We start from the raw sequence: 25,798 nt of genomic DNA on the forward strand, positions 1-25,798 counted from the left end.
GCTCTTTTGCCCCTAGAGCTGGTTCCAGGGGATCATTCAACTGATTCTTGGAGTCACTGCTTTGGTCTGGACCTGAGGCACAAATGATCCCCATGCCAAGAGCAACAGGCACAGTCCCATCTTTGCTAGCCCAAAGTGAAGCAGGTACGGTACAGCAGACTGTGTAGCCTCTATTTGTGGTGGGTCATGAGCAGCAGGGCAGTCCTTCAGGTTCGTGTTTCAGTTCTACTGTGATCTGAGGTTCAGGGTTCGAGGGGTGCCATATTTGTCCTAGGAAAGTGCCCTGAGAGGACCACATGGTCACTAGCCAATGGGCAAACAGGTCCCCTCAGCCTAGGTGTTGTATTTATGGCACCCTGGACATTTGGCATTTCCAGGGTGCACTATTCTATGAACCTTCCCTTGACTGTGAGGAGTGTGGTAGCTCACCCTAGTGCCTACCTGGGGGCTACACACTCATGGTAAAACTATTTTGGGCACTGCTCTTCCCTCTCTGGCCCTGTCTCCAGCATGTCTACATGAAAAAAGCAAAGCCTCTATGGAGTGCTATCACCTTTTGCCCACCAAAGCTGGTTTCCTCTTTAAAGCTCACCATTTGGGCTAATGCCTCGAGTGGCTTTCTGATACGGGGAAGTAACCCCTCACCTTTCCACATTCTGCTATTGTTCCTAAGCCTAGGAGTCATTCACACTACTCCCCAAGTGGGCAGAAAGCTGTCTGTTGGCCAGTGCCTTATGAGGCCACTGGACCAGATGGGTCATAGAGTGACAACTTTCTAAAAGTTACATTACCTTAATAGTGACAATAAATTGGACCGGGGCATCAGGTCAGGCTCAATCTCACAATTCATTTGCTACCTAACATTATCCAGTTAGGCTCTTCTATTCAGGAGTTAGCCAGACTAGGGTGCTAGCCACTAACCCTGTACTAGCCAATGGGGCTACTAACTTTTCCACAGCAAAATGACAATTTGTAAGTGTTGCTGCTAAGACATATTAAAAATATGTGTCTCACGTAATAATATATACCTACCTGACACAAGGCTCTACAGCCCTTCCTTAGGGGAGTGTGACCGGGTTGGTCCGGAAGGATCACTCAGAACTCGCTTAGTCTATGTACAAGTGTTTTATTAAGTTGTTTGGTAACTGGTAAGGGTACGTGCAGGTAGGTTTTTTCTCTTGCTTTCCATGTATGGTGGGTGGTATGGCTGTATCCTTTCGGGTTCTGGTCTTCTCTCTTTTCTCCTTATTTCACAGGCATCCCCGGGAAGCACATGTGGAGAGAATAAGATACATGAGGTAAGTGGTCTGGGTTTCTATGGGTGTAGTTTTCCTATCTCTTTTTCTATCCCTTCTCCTTTCTGTTCTCTCGCAGTTCGGTATCTGTCCCTCCTGTGTTTTCCTTACGACTAGGTGCGGTCCTCACATACTCATCGGCTATTGCTTCTGCCTTCTTCCGGTACCCTTAGTGCTCATGTGCGCGGTTCCTTTGATATGACATATGCTCAATATAGTTTTCTTGTGCTTAATGGTGGATTCCCCAATCCCCTTTATTGTGCCCTTGCTTCTTCTCTCATTCCTTTCTTCCCCCTCCTTTTTTTGTCCGCTCTCCTCTCTTCTCCCTCTCTCTCACTCGTACTTCCCAAGCCCGTTATCCCACGCACCTGGAAGTGCCACGCTTCTCCGGAAGCGCAGCGGGTTTACTCGTTCCGTCCTCCCGGTTGCCTGCCTTCGTGGGATTCGCCTTGCGCCTTCAGCAGGCTTCTCACGGGGATGATTGGAGTCGCTATCTCCGTTTCCTTCCTCCTCCTGTGTTCGTTCGTCTTCCTCCTCCTGTGTTCGGTCGTCCTCCTCCTCCTGTGTTCGGTCGTCCTCCTCCTCCGATGTTCGGTCGTCCTCTTCCTCCGATGTTCGTTCATCTTTCTCCTCCTGTGGTCGTTCGTCTTCTTCCTTCCTTGGTCGTGTCTCCACTGCTTCCAAACCACCGACACCCGTATGTTCTGACTGTGGCAGTTTTAACCTCCCGGCGGCCCGCCGCCATCGATCGTCCCACCAATCACGGGGCGAGAGTTTGACAAGGTCGAGGCCGTCAGAGGCAGAGTCAGCACAAGACCGGGCCATGTGCGGGCGATCAGGATCCAGCCCGTCACAGGGAGACTTACAAATATTGTTAAGGGAAGCGGTGGCTTTGACATTGGTTTGAATGACAATGTCAAACTAGCAGTGTAACCACTGCCCTTTCAATCTGCAGTGGCATGCTGGGAACCATTCTGCACTTTGTCACACACAGGGTGGCACAATCAGTGCTGCAGGCGGGGTAGACACTTTGCCTTCCATGCCCTTGGTATCTTGTGTACCATATACCAGGAACTTATAAGTAAGTCAGTACTTGCCATTTGGGTATAGCCAATTCAACATACATTTTAAAGGGGGTTAGAACACTGACACTAAGGTCTGGTTAGCAAACCTCAGTGCACATCATAGTCAAACAATGAGCAGCAAAAGTCCAAAAATATGGGGATGAACATGCAAAAAGAGGCATTTTCATACCTCCCAAATTTACTACCAAACTGTGCAGGGATCTATGCATAGACAAAATAGAAGAGGCAGAGATCTTGCGCTGATGTTTTGGGAATTGCATTATGTAGGACATAAAGTATTACTGAGGAATTACTACTATTCCAATATGTCTCTGGTGAATCGGGCCATGTATTTCCCAAAATGCTGTGCAGGACTTCCAAAATGCTACAGAATTAGTAGGCAATCTGAAAGGGGGTATATTTTGTATAGGGGTGTGCAAAATTCACGTACTTTGATTTTGCACATTTGCGCAACATTTTGGCAGTATTATGTGATAGTACATGTAATTGCATCAAAGCCATCATTTGTGCTATATATTATCTCAAAATGCATCCTTGTGTCAATTTTTGGCATGAGGACATGTTTAAACAAATGGACCACAAACTCTTGCAGTCTGTTGATTCAGTGCATTTGCAGTATACATTTATCGCCAATGGTGAGTTTGCGGTAAGTTTTTGGAATATTCAAAATATACTTACTACCTGTTGTACTGGTGATATACATTGTGCGAGAAAGATGATTATAAGTTTAAGTGGATGGTTTTTCCCTTCAAATAATAATGGTACTATTCCTTAATAGGTCCAGTTATGTCTCAAACTTAAACCTGAGCTCAACTCTTGGTAGCTGTGGCACAGAGAAGACAGACTTAGGGCCTCACTACAAGTTTGGTGCTCTATGACCGCCAGACTCACAATGGTGGTCTGACTGTGGCATTCCTAGTGGTGCGACTGCCAGATTACAACCCAGACAATCTGACTGCTGGTGGCCAATTAACTGAAGGGATGCTGTTTATGAGGTCAATTCCTTGCTTGGTTTTCGATGTCCTTGGAATAATAAGGTGGTTGTGCTTTTTTCACTGTGAAGTCTTTGATACCAGGTGCAAGACCTGAAGAAGTCCTGTTGTGGGACAAAACACATGTCGGCTATAATCTTCAACTAATTGGGCTGTGCATCGAATCCACAATTAATTGGATTGAAATGTAAACAAATTGGTTATGAACATCTTTTTAGGAAATGAGCTCATACTGTTGATTACGATGATGGTACTGATAAGTACATAGTGATATAAATAATGTTATTAAAAGGGAAATGTGAAAAAAACAATATAACTACATTTATGTAACTATCTTTGACATTTAAAGAAAATAGTGAATAACACCCTGATGTCCTTAAATAATTTGCAATGGATGATTTGATTACTATACAAATGGATTGAATTGGATATATAGCAATTTACATATGTGTGCCTCACTGTTATTTTGTCTTGAAATTCACTGGTCTGTTTTTCCAGTTCCAGTTTACACACTTTGGCAGCAGGTGTGCTATAGTGTTTAGAGCACCATATGTATTAACATTACAATCCAACAAAATTGGAGGGATGTGCAGCTGAGGTAGTCATTGTTGCCAGTATATTTTTAAGCAATCAGAGTCATGGTCAGCCGCGGTGATGCCCATGGCAGCACCGCTGTGCTGATGACACATCCACTTTTGGCCAGCCTTTCCATGGTGGTTTCACTGCAATGGAAAGGTTGGCAGAAAGCCACTGCTGGGAGTCAGGGGGGCCATACCCAAGGCATGGCAGTGCAGGACCCCCCTGCCAGCACCCTCGGAATGTGCACTGCATTCAGAGGGTGCTGCTGTGTGACAGGAAACAACAGGAAAAAAGCCATTGATATTATGGCGGCCACACCCTGTGGGTTTGGCGGTCCGATGATCAGACAGCCAAACTGATAATGAGCCCCTTAATCTAGGAGAAATGTGTGAAGCGTTCATCAGTACCATAATAAGTAAAAAGTAGAAAACACAGCACAATAAAAATACCTCTCTGATTTATAAAAATAGAGACAATTTTAATGAGCAATTACACAAAAAAATGACAAATTTGAGCTAGAGTAACAGATATGATTTTTCAAAGTTTTAAATGTTTCTGGCACCCATAAGAACAAAGTGCCAACTACGGGTATCTGGCTTTTCTAGGCTGGATCAAAGTAGAAAGGTAAGGCTAACCATGGTGGAGCATGGGTCAGATACAGGGACCAGGTTTATCCTGTTGAAAGTTTCTTTTGTCATTTTTCTGGAAAAAAGTCCTTAATGACGAGGTCATCAGTGGGTCGGGATGTCGGCTGGATCTGAGGAAGGACTCATCAATGGTGGGTGCCTGGAGTGCAGGATCTCAGTGGGAGCTTCCGCTCCAGTGGACATTTTGAGGTTTTCAATGTCAACAGTGGGAAAAACTCTGAGAGGGCAACGTCCAAATTCCAGGCCTAGGAATGGCTGCTGTTGGGGTGTTCCTCAGTGTTGATTCCAGTGAAATCTTCTATATTCAAACTCAAAGCTTTTTTTTAAAAGTAAGGATCCTTTCAGAAGGGCAAACCAGCATTTTGATTCTGATCAGCGCTTGAATGCGGCTTGTCAGAAGTATGGTGGTAGTCTCTGGATCTTTTAAGGAAAAGCTTAGAAAACATTTCTTTGTCCAGTCTGGCAATTTTGGAGGGAGAAATAGTACACTCTAACTCTATCCAAGGGTCCAGGAGCTTTTGGGTACCCCTGGGGATTAGCATTCAGTCTCCCAGAAGCCACCTGAAGTGTTCAGGGCAAATCCAATTGGAACTGGTAAGCTTGGCTCAGCAGAGATTTTGGCCTCCTACAGCTTTTGTGCCCCTAGAACTGAACAGGAGGCTAACCAACGTGCCCTTGTAATCCATTCTTTTGTACTTGGTACAATTGGGGAGCAGTTCAAGGCTTTGGAGTGTCTTTCTACAGGCTCAACAGCAGGTGCAGTCAGTCATCTGTCATCCACAGGTCCAAAGGTGTTATGAAGAGGGTACTGAGGGTGTCACATTTATGCCCAATCCAGCCTGTGTGTGGAGGAAAGTTGTGGACATTTCCTAACCAATAGGATAAATGTTCCATGGAGTACCTCTACCTACTTTTGCAGCATGTCCTATGTGTTTTATTGTACATTGTTCCACAGTGTCCCTCTCTTCCTCTATGCAGAGCACTAGGCACACCCATGAAGTGTGTCCAGGAAAATGAGAGAAACACCCCCTGCAAGCTAGTTCTGAAAAAGGTTTCCCCTCATTGGGTTGGCGATACTCTGGCTACTTTGACAATGGAAGGGGTTGGCCTAGGTGTGACTGGCATCTGCCTGTTGTAGGGTATGCCCCTTTGAAGCTTATGCAGTGCTGCAGACCCACTAGTAGCATTTAATGTACAGGCCCTAGGCACATTTAGTGCCACTTTACCAGGGAATTATAAGTAACTTGCCAGTTGGGTATGAGCCAATCTACCATGTTTTAAGGAGCGAGCACAAGCACTTTAACACAGGTTAGCAGTGGTAAAGAGCACAGAATCCTAAAGCCAATGAAAATGAATTCAGCATAAGGAAGGCAAAAAATCTGAGGATGTCACTGCAGAGAGACCTGTTTCCAACAGTACCCTGTTCACCAGCCTCTGGAAGATGGCACGGACATTTTTCAGACCAAAGGGCATCACCTAAACTGAATATGGACTTCAGGAGTGTAGAATGCTGACCTCTCCTTCCCTCCCCCAGTTAGGGACATTACTCAGAGGTGATATAAAAACTACTGCCCCTAGTTTGTTTATAAGCTTTTAGTTTCCCCCTAGTAGGTTTAGGAGCTCCTCAGCTCTGGGGATGGGATGTGCATCAGTGCTGATGACTGTATTGAGTCCCTTGCAGTCTACACATAATCTAAATTTTGGGCACCCCCCCTCCTTCGAGTTGGCCTTTGGCACCAGCACCACAGGGCTGTCCCAGGAACTACTGGAAGGCTCAGTCACCCCATGTCCAATGTCTTGTCAACTTCTACTTTAGAGCTAGCCTTGACTTTATCTGACAGCTGTTCCAGCAACTGACAACAGTTCTTTTGCTGCTATTCAGTCAGTGTGGGAGACAGGACTACACCCTTCACTGACACATCCTTGGCATTATGAAATAATAGTTCTGTGAGTGTCTCACAGTATTTCCTCCTCTCCCCCATCAGTCACCAGGAGCATGGCCATGTCTGCGCTGTCACAGTGTGGTTTTAATCGGTTAACCTTTTAGGGGTGATTGGGAGTGTCAAGGTCCACTAGGCATGTGACCTCTCCTACCTTCTCCAGCACGATGTAGGGTCCAGTCCATTTGTCCTGGAGGGCCATAGAAGCCACAGTCTCCACCACTGATTCCTTTTGACTGGTCATTTTTGTCATATTCCTGCTTAATAGGCTCTTGGCCAGCCTCTTCGTATTGATTAGCCCTTTTCATGTATTCTGCAATGCAAGATCGCAGGCCCAGAACATAATCTACTATGTCCTGCTTGGGTTCTTTGAGAGGTTTCTACCATCCTTCTCAGGCTAGACATATAAGAACTCTAACTGCAGGCAAATAAAAGCCATGTGAGTAGGACTTTCCACTTCCTACAGAGTTTCTCCGAAAATCCCATAATCATGACTTTTAAGGTTTTGTTGAATCTCTCTGCAAGACCATTTGTTTGGGATGATAAGTGGTGGTGAACTTGTAAGCCACCCACACTCATGCCACATATCCTTCAAGTATGCAGACATGAAGATTGTGCCCCTGTTAGATATTGCTTATTCGGAGAATCCTATTCTGGTGGAGAAACCAAGCAGGAACCTCGGCACTGAGGGAGCAGTCACTATCATCAGAGGTATTGCTTCAGGATATCTTATGATAAGGTCCACAACCACTAAAATGTAGCTATTTCTTTAAGCATTTGAAGGATCAAAGGGAGCAATAAGGCCAAACTCCACCCTCTCAAAATGTGTCCTAACCAAAATCAGTGGAAATAAGTGAGCCATAGGTTTACCTCTTGTCTTGCCACTGGCTTGACTGGCTTGATAGGTAGTGGAGGAGCAACAGAACTCCTTCTTCTCAGGCATCTAGGGCAATAGAAGAGGTTGATCAACCTGTCCCAGGCCTTGGTCTTCCCCAAATGTTCAGCCAACGGGATGTCATGGATTCAATTCAGGAAGAAGGCTCCATACTGTTGGGGGGACCACCAATGTCCTGGATGTCCTAGGTTTTGGGACTCTAGCCTCACTGTACGGTACATCAAACTCCCAGTAGATCCAGTGGTTTTCACTAGTACCTTCAAGAGCAGGACATGTTATCTGTCAATGAAAGAATATTTCCTGGGAGGGTACTCCTGCCCCTTGCTGTTCATCGGGCTCTGGCATGTCTCTCAGGAAGCTTTCTTCACCTTTAGGTCCCAGTCCCCCCAACTCGAGGTTGTATTTATTCTGGACCATGGGAAGTTTTGAAGTTGGCATCCCACACCTTTTGTCCCTTTTCTCAGTTGTGGGAGCCTGGGCCAGGTTTCCATTCTCAAGTCTCCCTTCACTTCCCTGACATGCTATCTCGGCCCTTGAGGCCACACGCACCCACTCAGGGTGGCCCAATATTTCTGCATGGGTCTTCCTTCCCTCCTCAGACCAATCATAGGCTTCCCCAACAGACACTCCACTAGGATGGCAGGGCTCACATCTACCATCCTCAGTCCAGTAATCTCTCCCCAGACAGTGCTGACCATTGCGATGGGATACAACTTCACCTCATTGTCAAATTTGACCACTTTATGGAGAAAAACTGGGATAATTTGCTCTGGGGAAAACGGACTATCTACCACAGTGGCCTTGCTGACTACTCTAGCCATCAGAGCTTCTACTTTGGTCCAATTGATGTTAGGCCCTTGCCTGTACTTCCCCATGCTGGAAGATAAGGTGTCCAGGGATTCAATATCCACCCCATCCATGAATGATAAAGTGGCTTTAGAGTAGCCCCTGGTTTCCCCTGGTCAAACTTCCACCCCAATTCCTACACTTTCAATCCCTTGGGACTGCCCACCAGAGGCGAGTGGGGCTTTTTGGGATACACAAAGTCTCCCTTGTTGTGTCCTGGCTGATGACCATCCAGGCACACCCCAGGTTCACGGGGTCGAAATGTTTCTTCCCTTTGTACACTTCCCAATTAGTTTCCGCAAAGGCACAGAATTTCCCTTCTTGGGCAGTTTTTTTTAGCCATTCAGAGAACTCCTTCCTCTTATCTTTTTTACTCTTTTCTTTTCCCCTACTGGGGCCTGACCCTTTTTATTATGATTGCCCCTCAGGGATACACATGTGTGTACCCACTGATCAGCTGTTCTACCCAGCTCTCTGGGGTTAGGCAACTTGGAATCCACGAAATGCTGATTTAATAACTGTGACAAACTCTTTACCTTTAATTCAGTCTTCTAGTGCCTTCACTGAGATATCCACAAAATCAACCTAGGACAGTTGTGCATCTTTGTGGGTCTCTCTGAACTTTTTGTGATACCAGGCAGTGTGAGCCGAAACATTTCCATTAAGTCATGTTGCATGTTATGATAGGATTCAGCTATCACCACCTCTAGAGTCAAGAGCCTATCTATTCCCATTACAGGCACTAGCTCCCACAATAGAGAATCCCAGCATTGTAGACCCACCTTGCACATTCTGCAAGCCCTCTCAAAAGAGGCAAACCATTTATGTGTGTCACCCCAACCACAAAGCTAGAAACAGTGCCCTTGGGCAAGCGAGGTGTGTGTGATCACCCTGCAGATACTTATTTGCTGGCAGTATTATTATGGGCTGTTAGGGTCATTCAGGCCTTCTACTCTCCAAGGGACAGTTTTTTCTCAGGAGCAAGTTTCTTCTCTTTCATGGCTATGGCTGCCATCTACACTTCTAGCTCTCTTTTATGTGCCATGGTAAACACTGTACTCTCAACATCTGATTAACATCTCAACCTACATTAACCAAGACCTAAATATTTGAAAATAGCACCCTGAATAATACATCATTTATGAATCTAGAGAAATGAGAGACAGGTTGCCAAATTAACCCTTGTGGTCTAGAATGAAAATAAGCCTGATGTCTTGGGAGAAATCTCCTGGTATGTTAGGGATAGTTCTATACATCTGATCTGAATGGAGGCCAGTGACATAAAGTGAGAAGAGTCATGGATTAGGATTGAAAGGAAGCATATATGTTCATGAGTCAAATGTTGAAGCCAATAGGTCAGATATAAGTGTGAGATAGGGAAATAAAGACAAAAGGCTGAATTCTTCAGGGAATTGGGGTGTATAAGCAAGGGACATAAGAAGGGGCTATGGAACCGGGCATGGGGGAAAGGTCATGGGCCAGAGTCATAAAAGAATAAGAGGCATCATGGACAATGTCATGAGAGATAGTGTCAGTGACTGTCAACATGTTTATCCTTTGCTGCTCCAGAGAGGGGAAAAACATGTTAAAATAGATTCATTGACAAATCAGTTCAACTAAGGTTTGGCAGGGCTGCTTCCTCCCCTACATCTTATTTTAGTGGGATGTTCGACAAAACTAAAATCAACTGTATGAGACAGATTTCAATGTTTTTCGTTCCTGATATTTGCTATTATTTTTTCCACTTAACTTCTTTAATTCTGCACCATTACTGCTTAGGCATTATGAGGTTGAACATTGATACATCTGTTGGTAGATCTTATGGAACCTGAGGATGTTCAAGTTAAGTGGCTTAAGCAACAAAAGCATGAGAAAGATACCCTGTCAAACAAAGGTTTCCTGAAGGAATCACCAAAGGACTTGAAGAAGGCAAAATGGGAGAAGGTTTATCAGTCTCTAAGAGCAGTGAGTTTCAAATAGGAATACGAGCTGTTAAGCACACATCAAATCTTCACAATGAATTAAAGATAATTAGAATATTCATGTATATACAAAGTAACGAAAGCATATGACCATCATTAACAGCATACTACCCCCTCATGACAGAATGGAAACATGCCAACTTGAATATTTCCCTGCATGTATAGTTGTAGGACTAAAACCCACCTAAAGAGCAACAGAGCAGTGAACATGGACAGGAACCCTGTGAAATAATTCAAAATTCTTTACAACAGAACCTGATGATTGTGGGAGGTGAATTGTTTTATTCCAGTTTATAATGTTCTTTGAGAAGGTGAGAATTCAGCTCCACTGTGAATTGCAGGAGGAGTGATGCAATTATGATGTTGATAGACCTGTTGTTCCAGGTCCTTTAGACACACACAGAATAGTCCTGTTTTCTGATTTTCTCATTTTTTGCAAGCTGTTTGTTTCCTTTCCTGCAGTGTCCGGATGTGATGCCTTCTGCTTGTTAGTTTGACAGCCAATAATACTTGATCGCTAGTTCAGATGGTCTTGCATGTGATGCAACAGGACTTGAAGATAATGAAGGCTTGGATTAGGAGCCTGTATAATTGCATCTGTCTTGGGGTGTCAGGTTTTCCTTTCTTTAAGCCTGGATGAGTCAACCTGCTGTTTGTAGGGTTACTTACAGGGGGTCCGTGTGGTGTGAGGCAAACTTCAGAGTAGAGTGTTATCTCCATCTTGGTGCATATGAGTTATGGTTTGGAAATCAGTTGTGAAATCAGTTTCCAGGAGAAAGTGTTTCACCCTCTTCAGGGTTGACAGTTGGTCCAAAGCTGTCTTGATTTTCTTGTCAAAGTGATCTTTGGAAAACAGGCTGTGTAGAGGGTAAATTGAAATTATTTTCTATTCACTGTTCAAGTTAATTGGAGAGAACAGGTTTTGAATTTTGTGTTGGTTGTTGTTAATGGCAAAAGTAGAAATGTTCTATCGGTCAGGTTTAGTTTCAGCTTTGTAACATGATTACATGATTAAATTGGTGAAGTTTCCAGAAGAACATACTTTAGTTGACAAGACAACAGCAGAAAGATACAATTTTGTGTTTTACTACAGACCGGGTGTTCTAAAAAAGATGTCAAGGAACGAAGTTAACATGCTTTGTGGAACTGTTTGAAAGTGGATTTTTAATTGGAAAGGAGTGACCTGTACCATTTTATTAAACACATTCTTATTAAGTCTCAATCTAACTCTTAGAGAAAAACTGATCACCCCTGGTAGCTATGACACACACTGCAGCCAGTTCTAGATAAGTGCATGACAAATTCAAGCAGTACCAACAATTCTTAAGTAAAGAACAGAATACAATAAAAGTCCCAAAACAATTAAGAAAATTAGAAAAAATGTAAATGAACAAAAGAGATACATCTTTAAAACAGGATAAGGGGAACCAGAGATAGAGCTGTTTAAAACTTTAAGGCAAAACATGTCTAGGAAAGTGATGTTCGTCCATCGTTGTCAAAGAAGACCTCAATATCTCATTGATTGGTTGACCGGGCTCTGTGTGTCTGAAGATGACTAAGTAGTCCAATTCAGGCATGGAATGTATGTCACACATTGGGCAGATATTTGATGACACAATCAGTGATGTGCGGGCAGCACTCTACTTGCACAGCTCAGGTATTCTTTAAACCTCAGCAGTACACTTCGCCCCGGACATTCGGCACTGTCTGTGAATGAGGCTTCACCATGCTGGATGGTTCAGTGTAAGGGTGTTCCGGGTGGTGGTGTTGATCTCATGGGACTTCTGGGAGGCCTCAAGCATGTCATTGAACCACTTATTTTGTCCTTCTTTCCCTGAGTGAGTTCTCCATAGAACTGTTTGGAGATGCGCTCATTTGACATTCTAGCAACATGCCCAGCCCATCTGGTCAGGCAGACTGGCTCTGGAAAGGACTTCAATATCCTGCACTTTGTCCTGCCATCTGACTTTCAGAAACTTGTGCAGACAGGACATGTGTAAGTCATTGAGCTGTCATGCATGAGTCTGGAAAAGTAAAACTACTTCAAAAAGCAACAGCTTGCAGTTGACTGATACCTAGCCACAATTTCAGGCCAAGTGCAATGACTAAAAAATTGGATACACCCAAAGGGTTGCCTCAAAGTGTTTACCTTTGCAAATAATTACCAAAACAAAAGTCAAAATCCTTCAGCTAGGTAAGGTTCACAGCTGAAGCTGATGTGGATAAATCATCATCCACCTGCCACTAAAGCTGTTAGTTTTGGCTCTAAAAGCTGTGAGCATGACACAGCTGGATTTCATCGATGCTGAGTTTGCTTCTACCCTTGGTATGGATTTGTTATGTCACCTGGGTCCAAGGTTTTACCTAGGGACGTAGACACTTTTTGGGGGTCTTCAGCAGGGCAAGGTTGGAAGTTGTAGCAGAGCAGGGCTAAGCAACGCTGGATATTTTTACCACAAGGTCCTTTTGAACCCATTGCCAGTGGGACAGACCTGGTTTTCTTGGCAACCTCGAATGAGACATCCCTGGGGAAACTTTAGCACTTAGTACTGGCTCTCTGGAGAAGGAAAAAGTTTGGAGTTCCACTTTTCTCCAAATGCTGAGGTAGTTCAGTTGCATCACTTCTTGAGCCCCCACCTCCTCAGGGCAGGCCTCTAGGCACCATGTCTCTCTCCATTCAAGGTCCTCACCTAGTCCAGTATTTTTTTAACAGCTGGGCAATTTTGGAATGCCAACAGCACTTAGATGTCCTCGAGTCTACTTCTTCTGTTTTTTTAATCAATAGAGCAGTCAAGCAGAAGGCAGCCACTCAACCCTTGGGGAGTAGTTCCAATCTCTGGCTGCCAGCAAGATTTGAGTGTCCTTGAATCCTCTTCTTCCAGAAAGAGTCAGATGTCCTCTTTCTTCCAACAGGGCCTTTTTTTTAAGGTGTAGTCTGCCCAGGTCCAAGATGGTTCTGAAGGGGGGGCAATAGTATCATATGCACTAGTCATGATTTGAGAATCTTTTCTACCCAGCCATGGCTACTTTCTCATCCCGTTCCCACTGCCTTTTGTAGCAGTTTCTCTTTGCTTTACTGTACACAGTCACACAATTGGTAAATTTAAGGTAGCTGAATATTTCTTACCAGTGGTAAAGCTCTAGTCAGGCAGGCCCCTAAACACTCTCATATTTAGAGTAGGGTTGAAGACAAAGCATCAGGAAGGCTCTGGCAAGGATTGGGAACATAGTCTGCCAGTCTCATTTGGGATCAAAATAGCAAAGAAGTATAGCTAAGGTTGTCCTTCTTCTGCCAGCTGTCCTGTAGTACTCTGAGATGGCTAATCCTTGCCAAGTGGCCTGGTTTTTTATTCAACATATTTTATTGCCATTTTCATCTTAATAACTAGAAAATTAAACATTAATACAGTTCTATGTCCCACCCAAGTTAGATAGTGCTCATTCAGCATGTCTCAAAGTGATGCAGTAAAACATGGTGTCTCACGTTGTATAAAAGTATTGGTTCCCCATCTTCCCACGTCCCCTGCTCTCTTGCTATGTCCCTCAGGGTTGTGTTGTCTGACTTCGTAGGCCTGCACCTCTGCATCTAAGGATTGAGGGTGGTGTTTGTGGGAATCAAGTGCAATCCCAGGTGGTGGGGCCAGCACCCAGAGACCCTCCTTGTTTCTGGGGACAGCCTCTGGCTGCGTATACACCTTTTTCCAATATGATGCACCTGTCAAGTCCAATCCACCACTCCTCTAGTGAAGGGGCATCTGCCAACTTCCAGTGTCTGGGGATTTCTCTCTTAGCCACCATTAGTCCTATCTATAGTAGGGTTCTTTTGACTTATTGCCCCTAATTAAGGCTGCGATTTGTAGCAAGGCAAGGTTAGGATTGTTGGGCAGTGGTCACCCCAGGACTCTGCTCAGACAGGCCAGAACTCCCATCCAAAACGAGGTAAGGCCTGGGCAGGTCCAAACTTTGTTGATGAAGTCTTCTACATGGGCTGTGCAGCACAGGCAGAAGGTGAGGCAATGGCACTCATTCACCACAGTTTTGAACATATATGGTAGACCATGTGTAAGAACTTGAATTGTATGAGGTGGAATTGGGTGGCTATAGCTGCATCTCTGGAGCAGCTGAGAGCCTCTTACCAGTCATTGTCATCCAAATGTTCAAGGTCCTGTGCCCAGGTTTCTCTAAGTCAGGGAAAGAGTCTAGAGTGTGTATGACCCGTGATGTGTGTACATGTGCCCAGTTTTTTGGCAGCACTTCTGCCTTCTTGGTCCTAAAGACCTGACTTTATAGAAAATCTAAGCTATACTTCAACAGTAGAAATATATTTTAGCCTGTTTTGCCATTGTGAGCATATGTGCTTTAAATATATAGTGAGCCACTTCTTCTATATCAAACACCCTTCCCTGTGGACCTACAAGGCATACTTTATGGGGTAAATAATAATATTTGAAATAGCCTTTCTTACATGGCCACTGCAACTTCCTTTGCTATTTGTTACCTAAGTGCCATTAATCCGTAGCCAAGCCAGAGCACAGTCGCGTTCCAGCCATATATTTGTGTCAAATATGTGAGTGGCCCAAATATACACCGTAGGCCACATATGAAATGTAGGTCCCATGCATTGCTGCATTTGCTGCATCATCTGCCATGATCTTACAGAACAGTTAAAAAGACCAATTAAGTGAAGCTAACGTTATGAGGACCATTTTAGGGCGAGAGCACAAATAATGTGGCAATAATAAGCAGTGACACATTGCAAAGTCCTAACACCAACCCAAAAAGTAGTGTCCAGAAAAATATAAAAGTCACAGGTGGCTGTGCTTAAAAGGTAGATTTCTTCCCATTTGCTAGATAAATGCACGCGAAAATAAAATTACAGTAAAGAACAGGACATCATCATCTTCATTGTGAAGTGCTTTGCTGTCCTATGCAGTGTGCCAGAAGCTGTCACCGTCTCTTTTGCGTGAATTAACGTGCATTTAAGATAAACAAAAAAACATAACTTATGGTTTAAAACTATTATTGGCTGAGTCGCCTGAGAATAGTTTCCAAACATATAATCCACTAAATTCGCAGCGATGTTTAGAGTCACTGCTAGCTGAGTAAAACCTTCGTTCTGAAAACACACTGAATGGGAAGCAGTCGACCATTAACTGCATGACAACAGACAACCTGGGATACGCTCATCACCGACACATTTCTGCTATGATACCCAAGGGATCACTTGAGCAATTCCAGTTCTGTAATGTTATGGTTCGCTTAAACCACTTACAGTTGTTGGATTCTCTTCACCAGGAAAGTTGTCCTAACTATTTTCAATGAGCCGACATGGATGACAACTGAAACTGTATCTTCCTCTCGGTGCAACAGGTGGTACCTCCACCCCATACACCGACACCTGCTTCACCTGTTTTTACCACCTACAGGCTCACTATTGCCAGTCTGCAATACCTTTTTCACCAATTCAACACAGTCGGCCATTGAACCTTATGGTGACAACTTATGAGAGAAATGTTAGTGATGACTAAAGTGTACCACAACATACACCTGCTGCCTCTATGTGGCAGACAGCATAGAAGGTCTCTCCTCACATAAATCAGATTTCCAAACATTGAATGGTCTTATCTTCTACCAACTTACTACACACGGTCATCCTTCTGTCTTCCAGATATAGGAGAAAAGTATAACTGTTACTCGGAAGTCCCAGGAAGGAGAATATAACTGTACAAAAAATCCACCGACTGGCAGCACATGTATCGATCGGAATTTTCTGAGGTTCAGAAAGTATATAACTAAAACACAGAATACTTTATAGAAAAGGCTCGCTGTCTTCATTACTGCATTTTTGAATAATCAACTATAAGACATGGTCGCAAGAATAAAATTAGTTTGTTAATCCTGATTCCTTGATTTGCATTTATTGATTGCATTCTGCAGTCAATATCGACTCAAATTTATGGTAGGATACAGTATCTACTCAAATTTAGGATAATACTTTTTTGTATTCTGCGGACTATGTACTGCTTGCTACATAACACATACTGGTTTTCGATGACATTACTCACCAAGTTTGTACCACATATCACGGATAGCAAAACCAATTAGGCATCTCATGTCTCCATATCTATAAATAAGAAAATAGTGTTTACCTTCAGTTGCAGAGGAGATTAGTTTCTACAGTCGGTATGTCTCAGTCAAAAAATAGTTAAATAAAGATATTCAAATGCCATTGTTTGTCAAGACTGGAGAATAGTTGAGAGCAGGACAGCTATATCCTAGGAATTATTTTAGCCATATTTTGAACTCACTGCCTTAGACATAGCAACCTCACGCCATAGCAACATCGAGGTTTTCAACAGAAATAACAAATGTTTTCGTCAAAACGTGGTAGTGATTTGTCAAACTGTAAGACAATTATCAAGGCGACTAATTTGGCTGCGTCACAAAAATATACTTACTTTTCCAGGATTTTGCTACGTTTTGCATGAGAAAAATTTTCAAGCTGTAGAGACTCCTGTGTGATGAATGCAACAGCCAGATGAAAGTAATTGTTCCAAAGCTGAAAAGGTAAACATACAAAGACAGTAGAGTTTTTACCAGCCTGTGAAATGTAAAACAAACTGAAAATGCTTAGACAAATTGATTTTTCAGGAAGTATCTGAGAAACAATTTTAACACAACCCAACTTGAAACGCTTCAGATGAGGTGGCTCATTGGTGCATGGGCATGATGATACATGCTCAGTCCTTAGTTTGGAACCAACTACTGACCCCTTTTCGAATTCCTGGTTAACTCTGTTAAAGGATAGCAGGCAAAGATTTAAAAATGTCACCCAATATCTCCAAGTAACAGTCTAAACGCCGTTTCCATGAGAAAACTCAACCCTGGATAGTTATGACACAAGTAGCAGCCTGTTCCCCAGAAACATGATTGTTTTTAACAGCACCAAAATAGTATTTAAATCAGACAAAAAAAAAAAATCCCAAGCTAATTTAGTAATAAAAGGGAACAGGACAAAAGAACGTTTAAACTTTTAAGGTGACAAGATCCATTAAGCGCTAATTAATGTCTATGGCTGTGGAGACCAGGACCCATGTACCAATTAAGTGCAACTGCAATGGAACAGGATCGAATAATGATAGTCTTTCATAGCAGTTCAAAGATTTACCTTGGGACTTAAATCTTTTTTCACAGGGGGAACAATGCAGGATACTCTAGCCAGAGAATGTCTCTCAATGTCATGTAGAGTAAGTTAAGACTCTTGCTGAATACTTCAGTTTAAATATTGAAAGCTTAGAATGGGGCATAGCTTAATTCAGTGGCTGCTGACATCACTTCTTTGCTGGGGTGATAATGCTGCATTGTTTCTGCCCTACGTCTTAATGTGAATTTGTCACTTTATTGGAATCTTCTAGAAGAGTGAAGCATGAGTCAGTAATTGACAGTCCCTCACTTGCCTCGAACTGCACTTGAAAAAGCTGTGAACTAGAAAACCAACAATTCACAGCCAACAAAGGTAAATCTTTCTCAGGGAATCAGTCATGTCATCTAGTACCTGTCACCAGAGGTCCAAACATAGACAAAATCCAACATTCTTTTGGGGGTTGAAAATCTAGTCCTGTTCTCTCCTACAGCAAACAGGCTTCCAGGGAAGAGTCTTGGGTTCCAGGTCTTGCTCCAGCTACACCTCTTACAGAGTCTATTGCAGTTCACTCTCAACTGGGCCACTGGTTCTTTCACAAGGGAGGGTCTCTTCTTTTAGTGTGCTGTAGCAAATAGATCCTTCAATACATGCATAGAATGGGATAATCATAAACTTTTCGCAGGTAGTCTGGGCAGATATTCATTTTTTTGAGTATTTACTAGATCCAGCTGTGTTCTCCGAGGACAGTGGAGGGAATCCAGTAATGAATTTCATAACAGCATCGTATTAATGATCACTGTTTTATTAACCTCAATGAAATCTTCATAAAAAGGCACATAGATGTAATAGTTACAAAAATGCGTCAAACTTTCATTACATTCCACTTACTCTTGCCCACAAAAAACAGGATTTGTCTAAGGGCCATCATCAACGTAGGTTTATAAGTCAGACAATCTACTCTCTGCATTAATCTTATTTGGGAGTAGACAAATGAACCGTATTCGAAATAAACTGCCTCAACATCTTAGGCCCTTCAACACACCTAGAAGAGAATGTTTTCATTCATCATCTTGGCTTCATCACTGTCAGGAGTGAAGCCCAGCAATACCAAGTTAATTATTGAAAAAAGCTTCAAGAGAACTCTATTCAGCTTCTTACCAATGTACGCTTGCAACATTAAAATATACCATTAACATTTAACTAAATTTAACTAATTTAACCAATTAACTACATTTAAACATTTAACAGAGTGGGAATACGTTTTCGCATTTTCCTAATCCACAATGTGGAAAAATTGTTTTTAATCAAAACAGGCCTCTCTAAAGTAGAAAGCGACTATGCCGTGAAAACGATACATTTTAGGTAGTCACTGTACAGGCATTTTTTTCCAAATACTTAACATGTCCGTGTTGTAAACTTTAAGTACTCAGAACGTTTCATACAATACACACTGAGGGGTCTCCTAGTAGTGTAAATGTAGATTTTGTGCATTCATGTTTTTTTGGTTTATTGCTACAGTGTTTTAGGCCGCAGCAACATAAGGCACCATAGCAAGCCTGAAGCCATGCTTTTAAGCTCATGCATGAGGATACTGTAAATGTAACCTGGAGTTCACACATGACATTTGATGTTCATAAATTATTAATAGTAAATTTACGACTGCAGAGACTACGTAGTCGGGGTGAAGAACACCGCACTTAAAAAGAGAGCTATCCTCTGCAGTCATAAACGTACTATTAACTCATAGTGTGTGAATACTAAAAAAAAACGTAAACTTTCACAAATGGATAAGTCTACCTTTGTGGATCGGCTCTTAATGTTAATGCAACTGATGTAACTCATGTGACAAATTATTACTGAAGTTTGAGACTCTACTTGTTGTCATTTGCATAATAAAAAACACACCTTCATTCTATGTAAAGCTGGAGAACTATAAAAAATGCTAAGTTCCTAATTGTGGTCCTTCATACCTCTCACACCCTTAAACTATGTTAAATTATGTTGCTGGATTTGATTAATTAGCTTTGATCAGGTAGTTAGGGAATGTGTATATAGTTATAAAACTGGTGAATATGCCAATTAGATAACCTCTTGAAGGAGGTTTTACAATACACTCTGAAGTTATGTGTGAAAAGTTACAAGTTGCTCATAAATTTGGTTGCACTCAATGTTTCGGGGGAGGAGATGCAAGTCTACACTTTGTAGTACATTTATTCTCAGAAATGGTAAATAGCGAGGGGCCAGATGTAGCAACTTCCCAAATTGCGACTTGCAATTTGCGAGTCTCTGCGACTCGCAAATTGCAAGTCGCAATTTGGGATGCAGAAAGGTGTCTCAGACACCTTCTGCAAGTCGCTATGGGGTCGCAAAGACCCACCTCATTAATATTAATGAGGTGGGTCCCAAATTGCGGCCCCATAACGACTATGGGCACTCGCTAACATGGAGGCCTGCTGACGTCAGCAGGCCTCCATGTTAGCGACCTGCTTGTCAATAAAGCAGTTTTTTTTTTTTGAAGTGTAGCCCGTTTTCCCTAAGGGAAAACGAGCTGCACTACAAAAAAAAACCGAAACCTTTAGTTTCGGATTTTTCAGGGCAGGGAGTGGTCCTTTGGACCACTCCCTGCCCTGAAAAAATAATTTGGGGTCCAGTCACAAAGGGGAAGGGGTCCCATGGGGACCCCTTCCCGTTTGCGAGTGGGTTACCATCCACTTCAAGTGGATGGTAACTGCGAAATGGAGTTGCATACCACTCCGACTCGCAAATAGGAAGGGAACATCCCTTCCTATTTGCGAGTCGCAAATGCATATTACGAGTCGGTAACGACTCGCAATATGCATTTGTGCATTGCAAACCCACGTTTGCGAGTCGCAACCGGCGATTTTCGCCGTTTGCGACTCGCAAAAGGGTTGCTACATCTGGCCCTAAAAGTAGTAACCTCTGAGCCAAAAGGGGTGCGTGCCCAGCCTCTTCCAGCCACTGATGGGCACGGGCAGACCCCGCACACGTCCCGTGCTTCGGGAACATGCAGGGCCTAATAAGTGCCTCTGGGTGTGATGTTGTGACGGCTCCACCCCTGCTCCTCAAGAGCTCCAGGGGCTTCAGGTCTGGCCCCTCTGTGCAGCTCTGAAAGCATCATGCCCTGTGGGAACCAGCAGGGCCTAATAAGCGCCTCTGAGTGCAATGTTGTGGCAGCTCTCCCCGCTCTTCAAGTGCTACTGGGACTTTAGGTACGCCCCCTATGCAGCTCTGAAAACGTCTATGGTTATACAAAGGCATAAAGGAGTGACAATTTGAAAAAATATATTTTTGCCTTTCTCTTCTAATCTTCAGACTGTTTTCCTCAGAGTGAAGAAAAAATGCTTCAATACTGCACAGATTGAAGACATATTGGCCTGACTCACACTGACTCTGCTTGTATTGCACCCTTTATACTAGGCATGCATGTAAATCAAATAAGGAAGGCTGGGCTGATGACATGGTTAACTCAGTCGGCACAGCCATACTCGTTCATAGGCTGGACAAGCCTTAAAAATGAAACGTCACTGGAGACATTTTTGCCAACATGAAGTTGACAAGCTATCTGGTGGATATCGTGAATCCTGGCAAACTGTTGCCGGTGGAGCAGCAAACTGCCCTGGGCAGGAAAGGAGACTGCCTGCTGACCGGCACAACCTACCTGTGAGGACTAGGCCGCACACAGTGGATTATGGGAGGTGTTCAGCCTGCAGAAGCCCCAGAGTTCACTGTGGTCTGACACCACCCTGGCTTGGGTAGGAAAGGTAGTCCTACCCAGTTCCTGGAGCACCTCCTGTGGGCATGGGCCTCCCAGGTGAAGTTCATAGTTTTGCCTGCCTTTCACAGGTGATTGCCATTACAGGTGATTGCTAGAGCTGTGCAGCCTGTAGAAGCCTCAGGCTCCTCCACGGTCCAACATCACCACAGTCTGGGTAGGGAAGGTGGCCTTCCCAGTGCCTGGAACCCTAGCCTGTTGGGACCGGGTCTCCGAGGTGAAAGCCATGGCTTAGCCTGCCTCCCACATCGGAGTACCAGAGCTGTTCGGTCACAGGAGTCCCAGACTCCTCCCCAGTCTGATGCCACCCTGGTCGAAGTGGGAAGGTAGCTTTGCATGGTGTTTGGAGTCCTGGCTTGAAGGGACCAGGCCTCCTAGGTGAAAGCCATAGCTTTGCCCATCCATCAGGTTGTTTCAGGAGCTGTTCAGTCTGCAGTCTGATGCCACCCTGGCCCAGGTAGGGAAAATTACCCTTCCCGGAGCCTGAAGTCCTAGCCAGCAAAAGCAATCTCCACTTTGTATCTCAGAGGTGCATGAGAGTCCTCCCAGTCTACATCCACCATGCCATTGGTAGAGATTGGTACCCTAATCCATTGGCTAAGAGTGCCTCAAGTCATTATCTTCTACTTTACTGGTGCCCAAGCCTGGGAAGCAAAGGAGGGTTGAGCATGTGTAGGGGTGCTGTGTGTGTGTGGGGTGTGTGTCTGTTCTTGTATGTGTGCATGCAGATGTGAGTCGTGTAGAATGCATGATAGAATGAATGAATGTGAGTGTAAGTGTATGTTGTGTGTTGTGAATGCGTGTGTGCTACAATGTATGTTAGTGTGTGTTGCGGGATATGGGTATGTATGTGTTCATGCGTGGGTGGATGTGGGTATGCATGTGTGTATGTGTGAGGGTGTGTGGATGTCGGGGGGGTCGGGAGAGGGAGAGTGGGGAAGGACTCTGGGGAGGGGGAGAGGGGTGGAGGAGACCCCTATCAGTGCCAGGGAGGAATTCACTGGCACTGATAGTACTTACCACCATGGTTTTAGTGGCAGTAGATTTGCAACAAAAACCATGGTGGCAGGTGGGGTCATAATCCTGAGGGTGGGATTGTGATGGCCGCCTGGCTGGAGACCGAAGTCTCCAGCCCGGAGGCTGTTCCCACCTTGGCGGACGGAGTGGTATATTGGCGGTTTGGCTTGAACCAAACTGCCAATGTCATAATTTGGGAAAAGGTACAGCCAGCCTATTGGCAGTACCTTTCCCCAAATTACCGCCGTCCGCCAGGGTCGTAATGACCCCCTAAGTGCCCCAAAACAAGCAGTGCACTAAGGTGAATTGAAACAGGCCCCTTTCTTCTGCACTCCAGTCCCTGACTAAGTGGCTCTGCACACCAGCCCAGAAGCCATCCATCCCAGGCCAACCAAGGTGCCTCAGACTTCTGCATAATTAAGATTTATGGGGGATTCTGAATTTAGCCTTAATCCCATAAACATCAGCTGTGCTCCATTGGCTCCTGAGCCAAGCACATACATCAGATGTCTGAACCGGCAGTTTTGCTCCCACTGAGCAGACATATTATTGCAATAATATGTCATCAGTAGTTTAAAACAAACCTTTCCCATGATGGGCTAACCCAGCTTGAATTCCTGTTTAGTGAGTGATCAATCCAACGCTTGGTGCAGTCTGCTCCACAATGATCAGAAAAGCTGGCATTAAAGGATCAAAAAGCAACATTGCTATGAATGCTTGGTCACACAAGCCAGTTGTCCCTGTCGTAACTTTTCTGACATTTCCAGCTTTAAACTCTAAAAGTCAGAAGGATTGTGAGATTCCACTTTGATGGTCTGTATTCACACTCAAAATCAAGACCAGCAAGCTTTTGTCCTTCTGCTCCCTTCTGGGAGGATTCTGTCCTCCCTGAGGTTGCCTTAGGACCCTTGTGTTATTGCTGAATATCCCCTGCCTTGGCACATCCAGAGAGGGCCCGGGCAGTTGCTGGGGGATGGCAAGGAAGCAGTCTTCCCATCCATGTTGAATACTCCGTGCGGACTGCTGTGATGCAACCCATTCACCTCTCAACAATTTTATGCCCTCTTGGACTCTCTCTTCAAAGTTATTTTCAACTCTCCCTTATGGTGATTGCTAGCTATCAGTCTTGCACCCATAGTAAGCCCTAGATGAACTTTACAACCTGTTTTGGGCTCCGTACCCGAGCATTCTGACTCTGAAAACAACTGATCCCAGCACACTCGGGACTGCTACTAGCTGGTCACCATCCACAAGGTGAGCCAAGATCAAAAGGACGTTGGGCCACTGACCATCACTGGGGAGAGGGTCTTCTATAAGACACATTTCCTGTGGCATTTGTGGGGGGGGGAATTCAGCACTGGGCTCTTAACTCACTGTTATTGAGGGAATCCTGGGTAATTACTTTTCCTCTGCTTAGTAATCTGCCTAAATTCAGCAGGTTGCCATGTCTGATCTGAGGTCGTAATCAGATGCTAAAGCATGGGGGAATCGGACCAATTTCATCCATAAAAACAGAAAGGAGAGGTTGGACAAGGAACAGACTGAGCTAGACCAAGGGGTGCTGTGTTCTGGCCTGGGGTCATATTGAGATGCTGAGGGAATGTGCTGTGCGGTGAAGGTCATTGGGCAGGTGCATGAGGCCTGGACTACCAGGCAGTACCCAGAACTACTGCCGCCTCAGCCATACACTCTGGTCAGACCACTTCACAAGCTGCCAGGAAGCTTGGCCTTGGCTCCGCTGAGTAGCTGCCACAAAAGACAGACCATCAAGTCGGAAGGCCGAAAGCTCTTTGCTTTAAACAACTGCTGGTTGAACTGCCCCTCCCAAGCAGGCTGCCCTGCACAGGAATGTTAGCATTTCATCTCTGCTTGTGCTCCACAAAGAAAGGCTCTGAGGAAGGCCCCATCTGACAGGGCTGGAAGATAACCATGTAAACAGGCCCCTGTGATTCTGGGGCAGGTTGACCCAGGCTCTTATGGCACCTGGGGAGAAAGACCAGAGGATAGGTTTGGGTCCCATGCATCTTTTCCCTAATAATCTGGAGGAAGACTACAGACCATCCAGAACTTAGCAGCCAGATTCATCCTCAAACCCCCACACAGAATTCACATTACACCACACCTCAGGAAGCTACACTAGCTTCCAGTACACAAACAGACTCAATTTAGGCTCCTCACACACACATTCAAGGCACTCAATAACTCAGGCCCCAACTACCTGAACAGTTCTATCTGTTCATCAGCCATTAAGACACCACAGCTCTGCAGGAGTACTGCTCACCAACATCCCACATATACACAGAACTAGATCAGAAGGACAAATGTTCTCTTACATTGTTTCTAAAGCATGAGATAACCTTCCTCTCCACACCAGAGCCTCCTCTTCCCTTCTTGAATTTTGCAAGAAGCTGAAGATCTGTCTTATCAATTAACCAAACTACCATAAGTTAGGACTAGGCACACACAAATGCTGAGCTCCAGGATACCTTTGCAGGTGATAGTGTGCTTTACAAATACAAATAACATAACATAACATAACATAACATAACATAAGAAGGCTAACCGTCTTTCCTGTTATCCATGCACTCCGAGTGAAAAGAGGTGAACAGAGCTTAGAGCATCTGATCTCCTTAAGCCCTATATGAGTTTGGAGTCAAATGAGCCTTCATCAGGACTTCCAGGTAGGCCCAGCCATCATGATCATGGTACAGTGCTACCTACTGACCCCCTGAGCAGGCTGTCCTGGATAGGGATGTCAAACTAAAATCTTTTCCTGCTCTCTGTGAAGAGTGACTCAGAGAAAAAGCTAATTGGAAAGGAAGAAGCAGACTCAGGCCTTAGGGTGAGAATGACCAGATGACAAGGGGGCATTGAGTACACTCTCCTCTGGCTACCTTTCATTTCTTGTAATTAGCTCACACCGAGTGACAGAGGGGGCCATTTGAGGAAATGCACGGAAACTCCTAAAACAATGGCTGGGCTTGAAGAGTCAAATGAACCCACTTTAGGCTTCCAGGGCAGCCCAGCCATCCGGGCCTACCATAAGAATGCATGGCATGTGACCAGATGTTGAGGCTTTGGATTGACCAGATGCCCAGTCTTGAAAAACAGCCATCTGGTTGTGCCATGTCTTACGAAAAGTATTCCCCTCACTATTGGAGGACACCACCCAGAGCCTAAAGGACCTGAGCCAGCCACTTTGCAACAGGACGAGCTGGAAAAGGGAACCGTTGCTGGCTTTGTGTGGTATCGCTGGATCTGTCTATGACATCACGGTCACGTATAAAGGCACCAAACAGTTGCGCATATGTCAGTTACTTTTCCACAAACTTTCACGCCAAAAGTGAAGAGCCGTTGAAGAGGCTGGCAAGGTTTTGTCTGTGCCAAAACTGGGGCCCTGAAAGGGACAACCCTCAACCCTGGTAAATGAGTCCACAGAGCAGGGAGGCATGGATGGGTGTAAGGAATCTGCAGCTAGATAGAGTCTCCACCAGGTAATGTGCTACTGAAGGTAAGTAACTTGTTCATCTGATAGAGACTTGTAGCTGCGGATTCCTTGCCTTTGAATAGATACCCAAGCCAT

At 44.4% G+C, this 25,798-nt stretch overlaps 1 protein-coding gene across 1 annotated transcript in view; it reads right to left on the bottom strand.

Moving 5' to 3' along the window:
* DOCK2 (dedicator of cytokinesis 2) overlaps positions 1 to 25,798 on the bottom strand; it is a 2,133,690-nt gene that overhangs the window by 459,808 nt on the left and 1,648,084 nt on the right. The window contains exons 31-32 of the mRNA XM_069199340.1: positions 16,720 to 16,820; positions 16,327 to 16,385 (exon numbers count right to left, since the gene is read on the bottom strand). Coding sequence (XP_069055441.1) covers positions 16,327 to 16,385; positions 16,720 to 16,820 — 160 coding nt within the window. The remainder of the gene's footprint in view (positions 1 to 16,326; positions 16,386 to 16,719; positions 16,821 to 25,798) is intronic.

Source organism: Pleurodeles waltl, chromosome 7 (genome assembly GCF_031143425.1).
Source record: "Pleurodeles waltl isolate 20211129_DDA chromosome 7, aPleWal1.hap1.20221129, whole genome shotgun sequence".
Classification (NCBI taxonomy): domain Eukaryota; kingdom Metazoa; phylum Chordata; class Amphibia; order Caudata; family Salamandridae; genus Pleurodeles; species Pleurodeles waltl.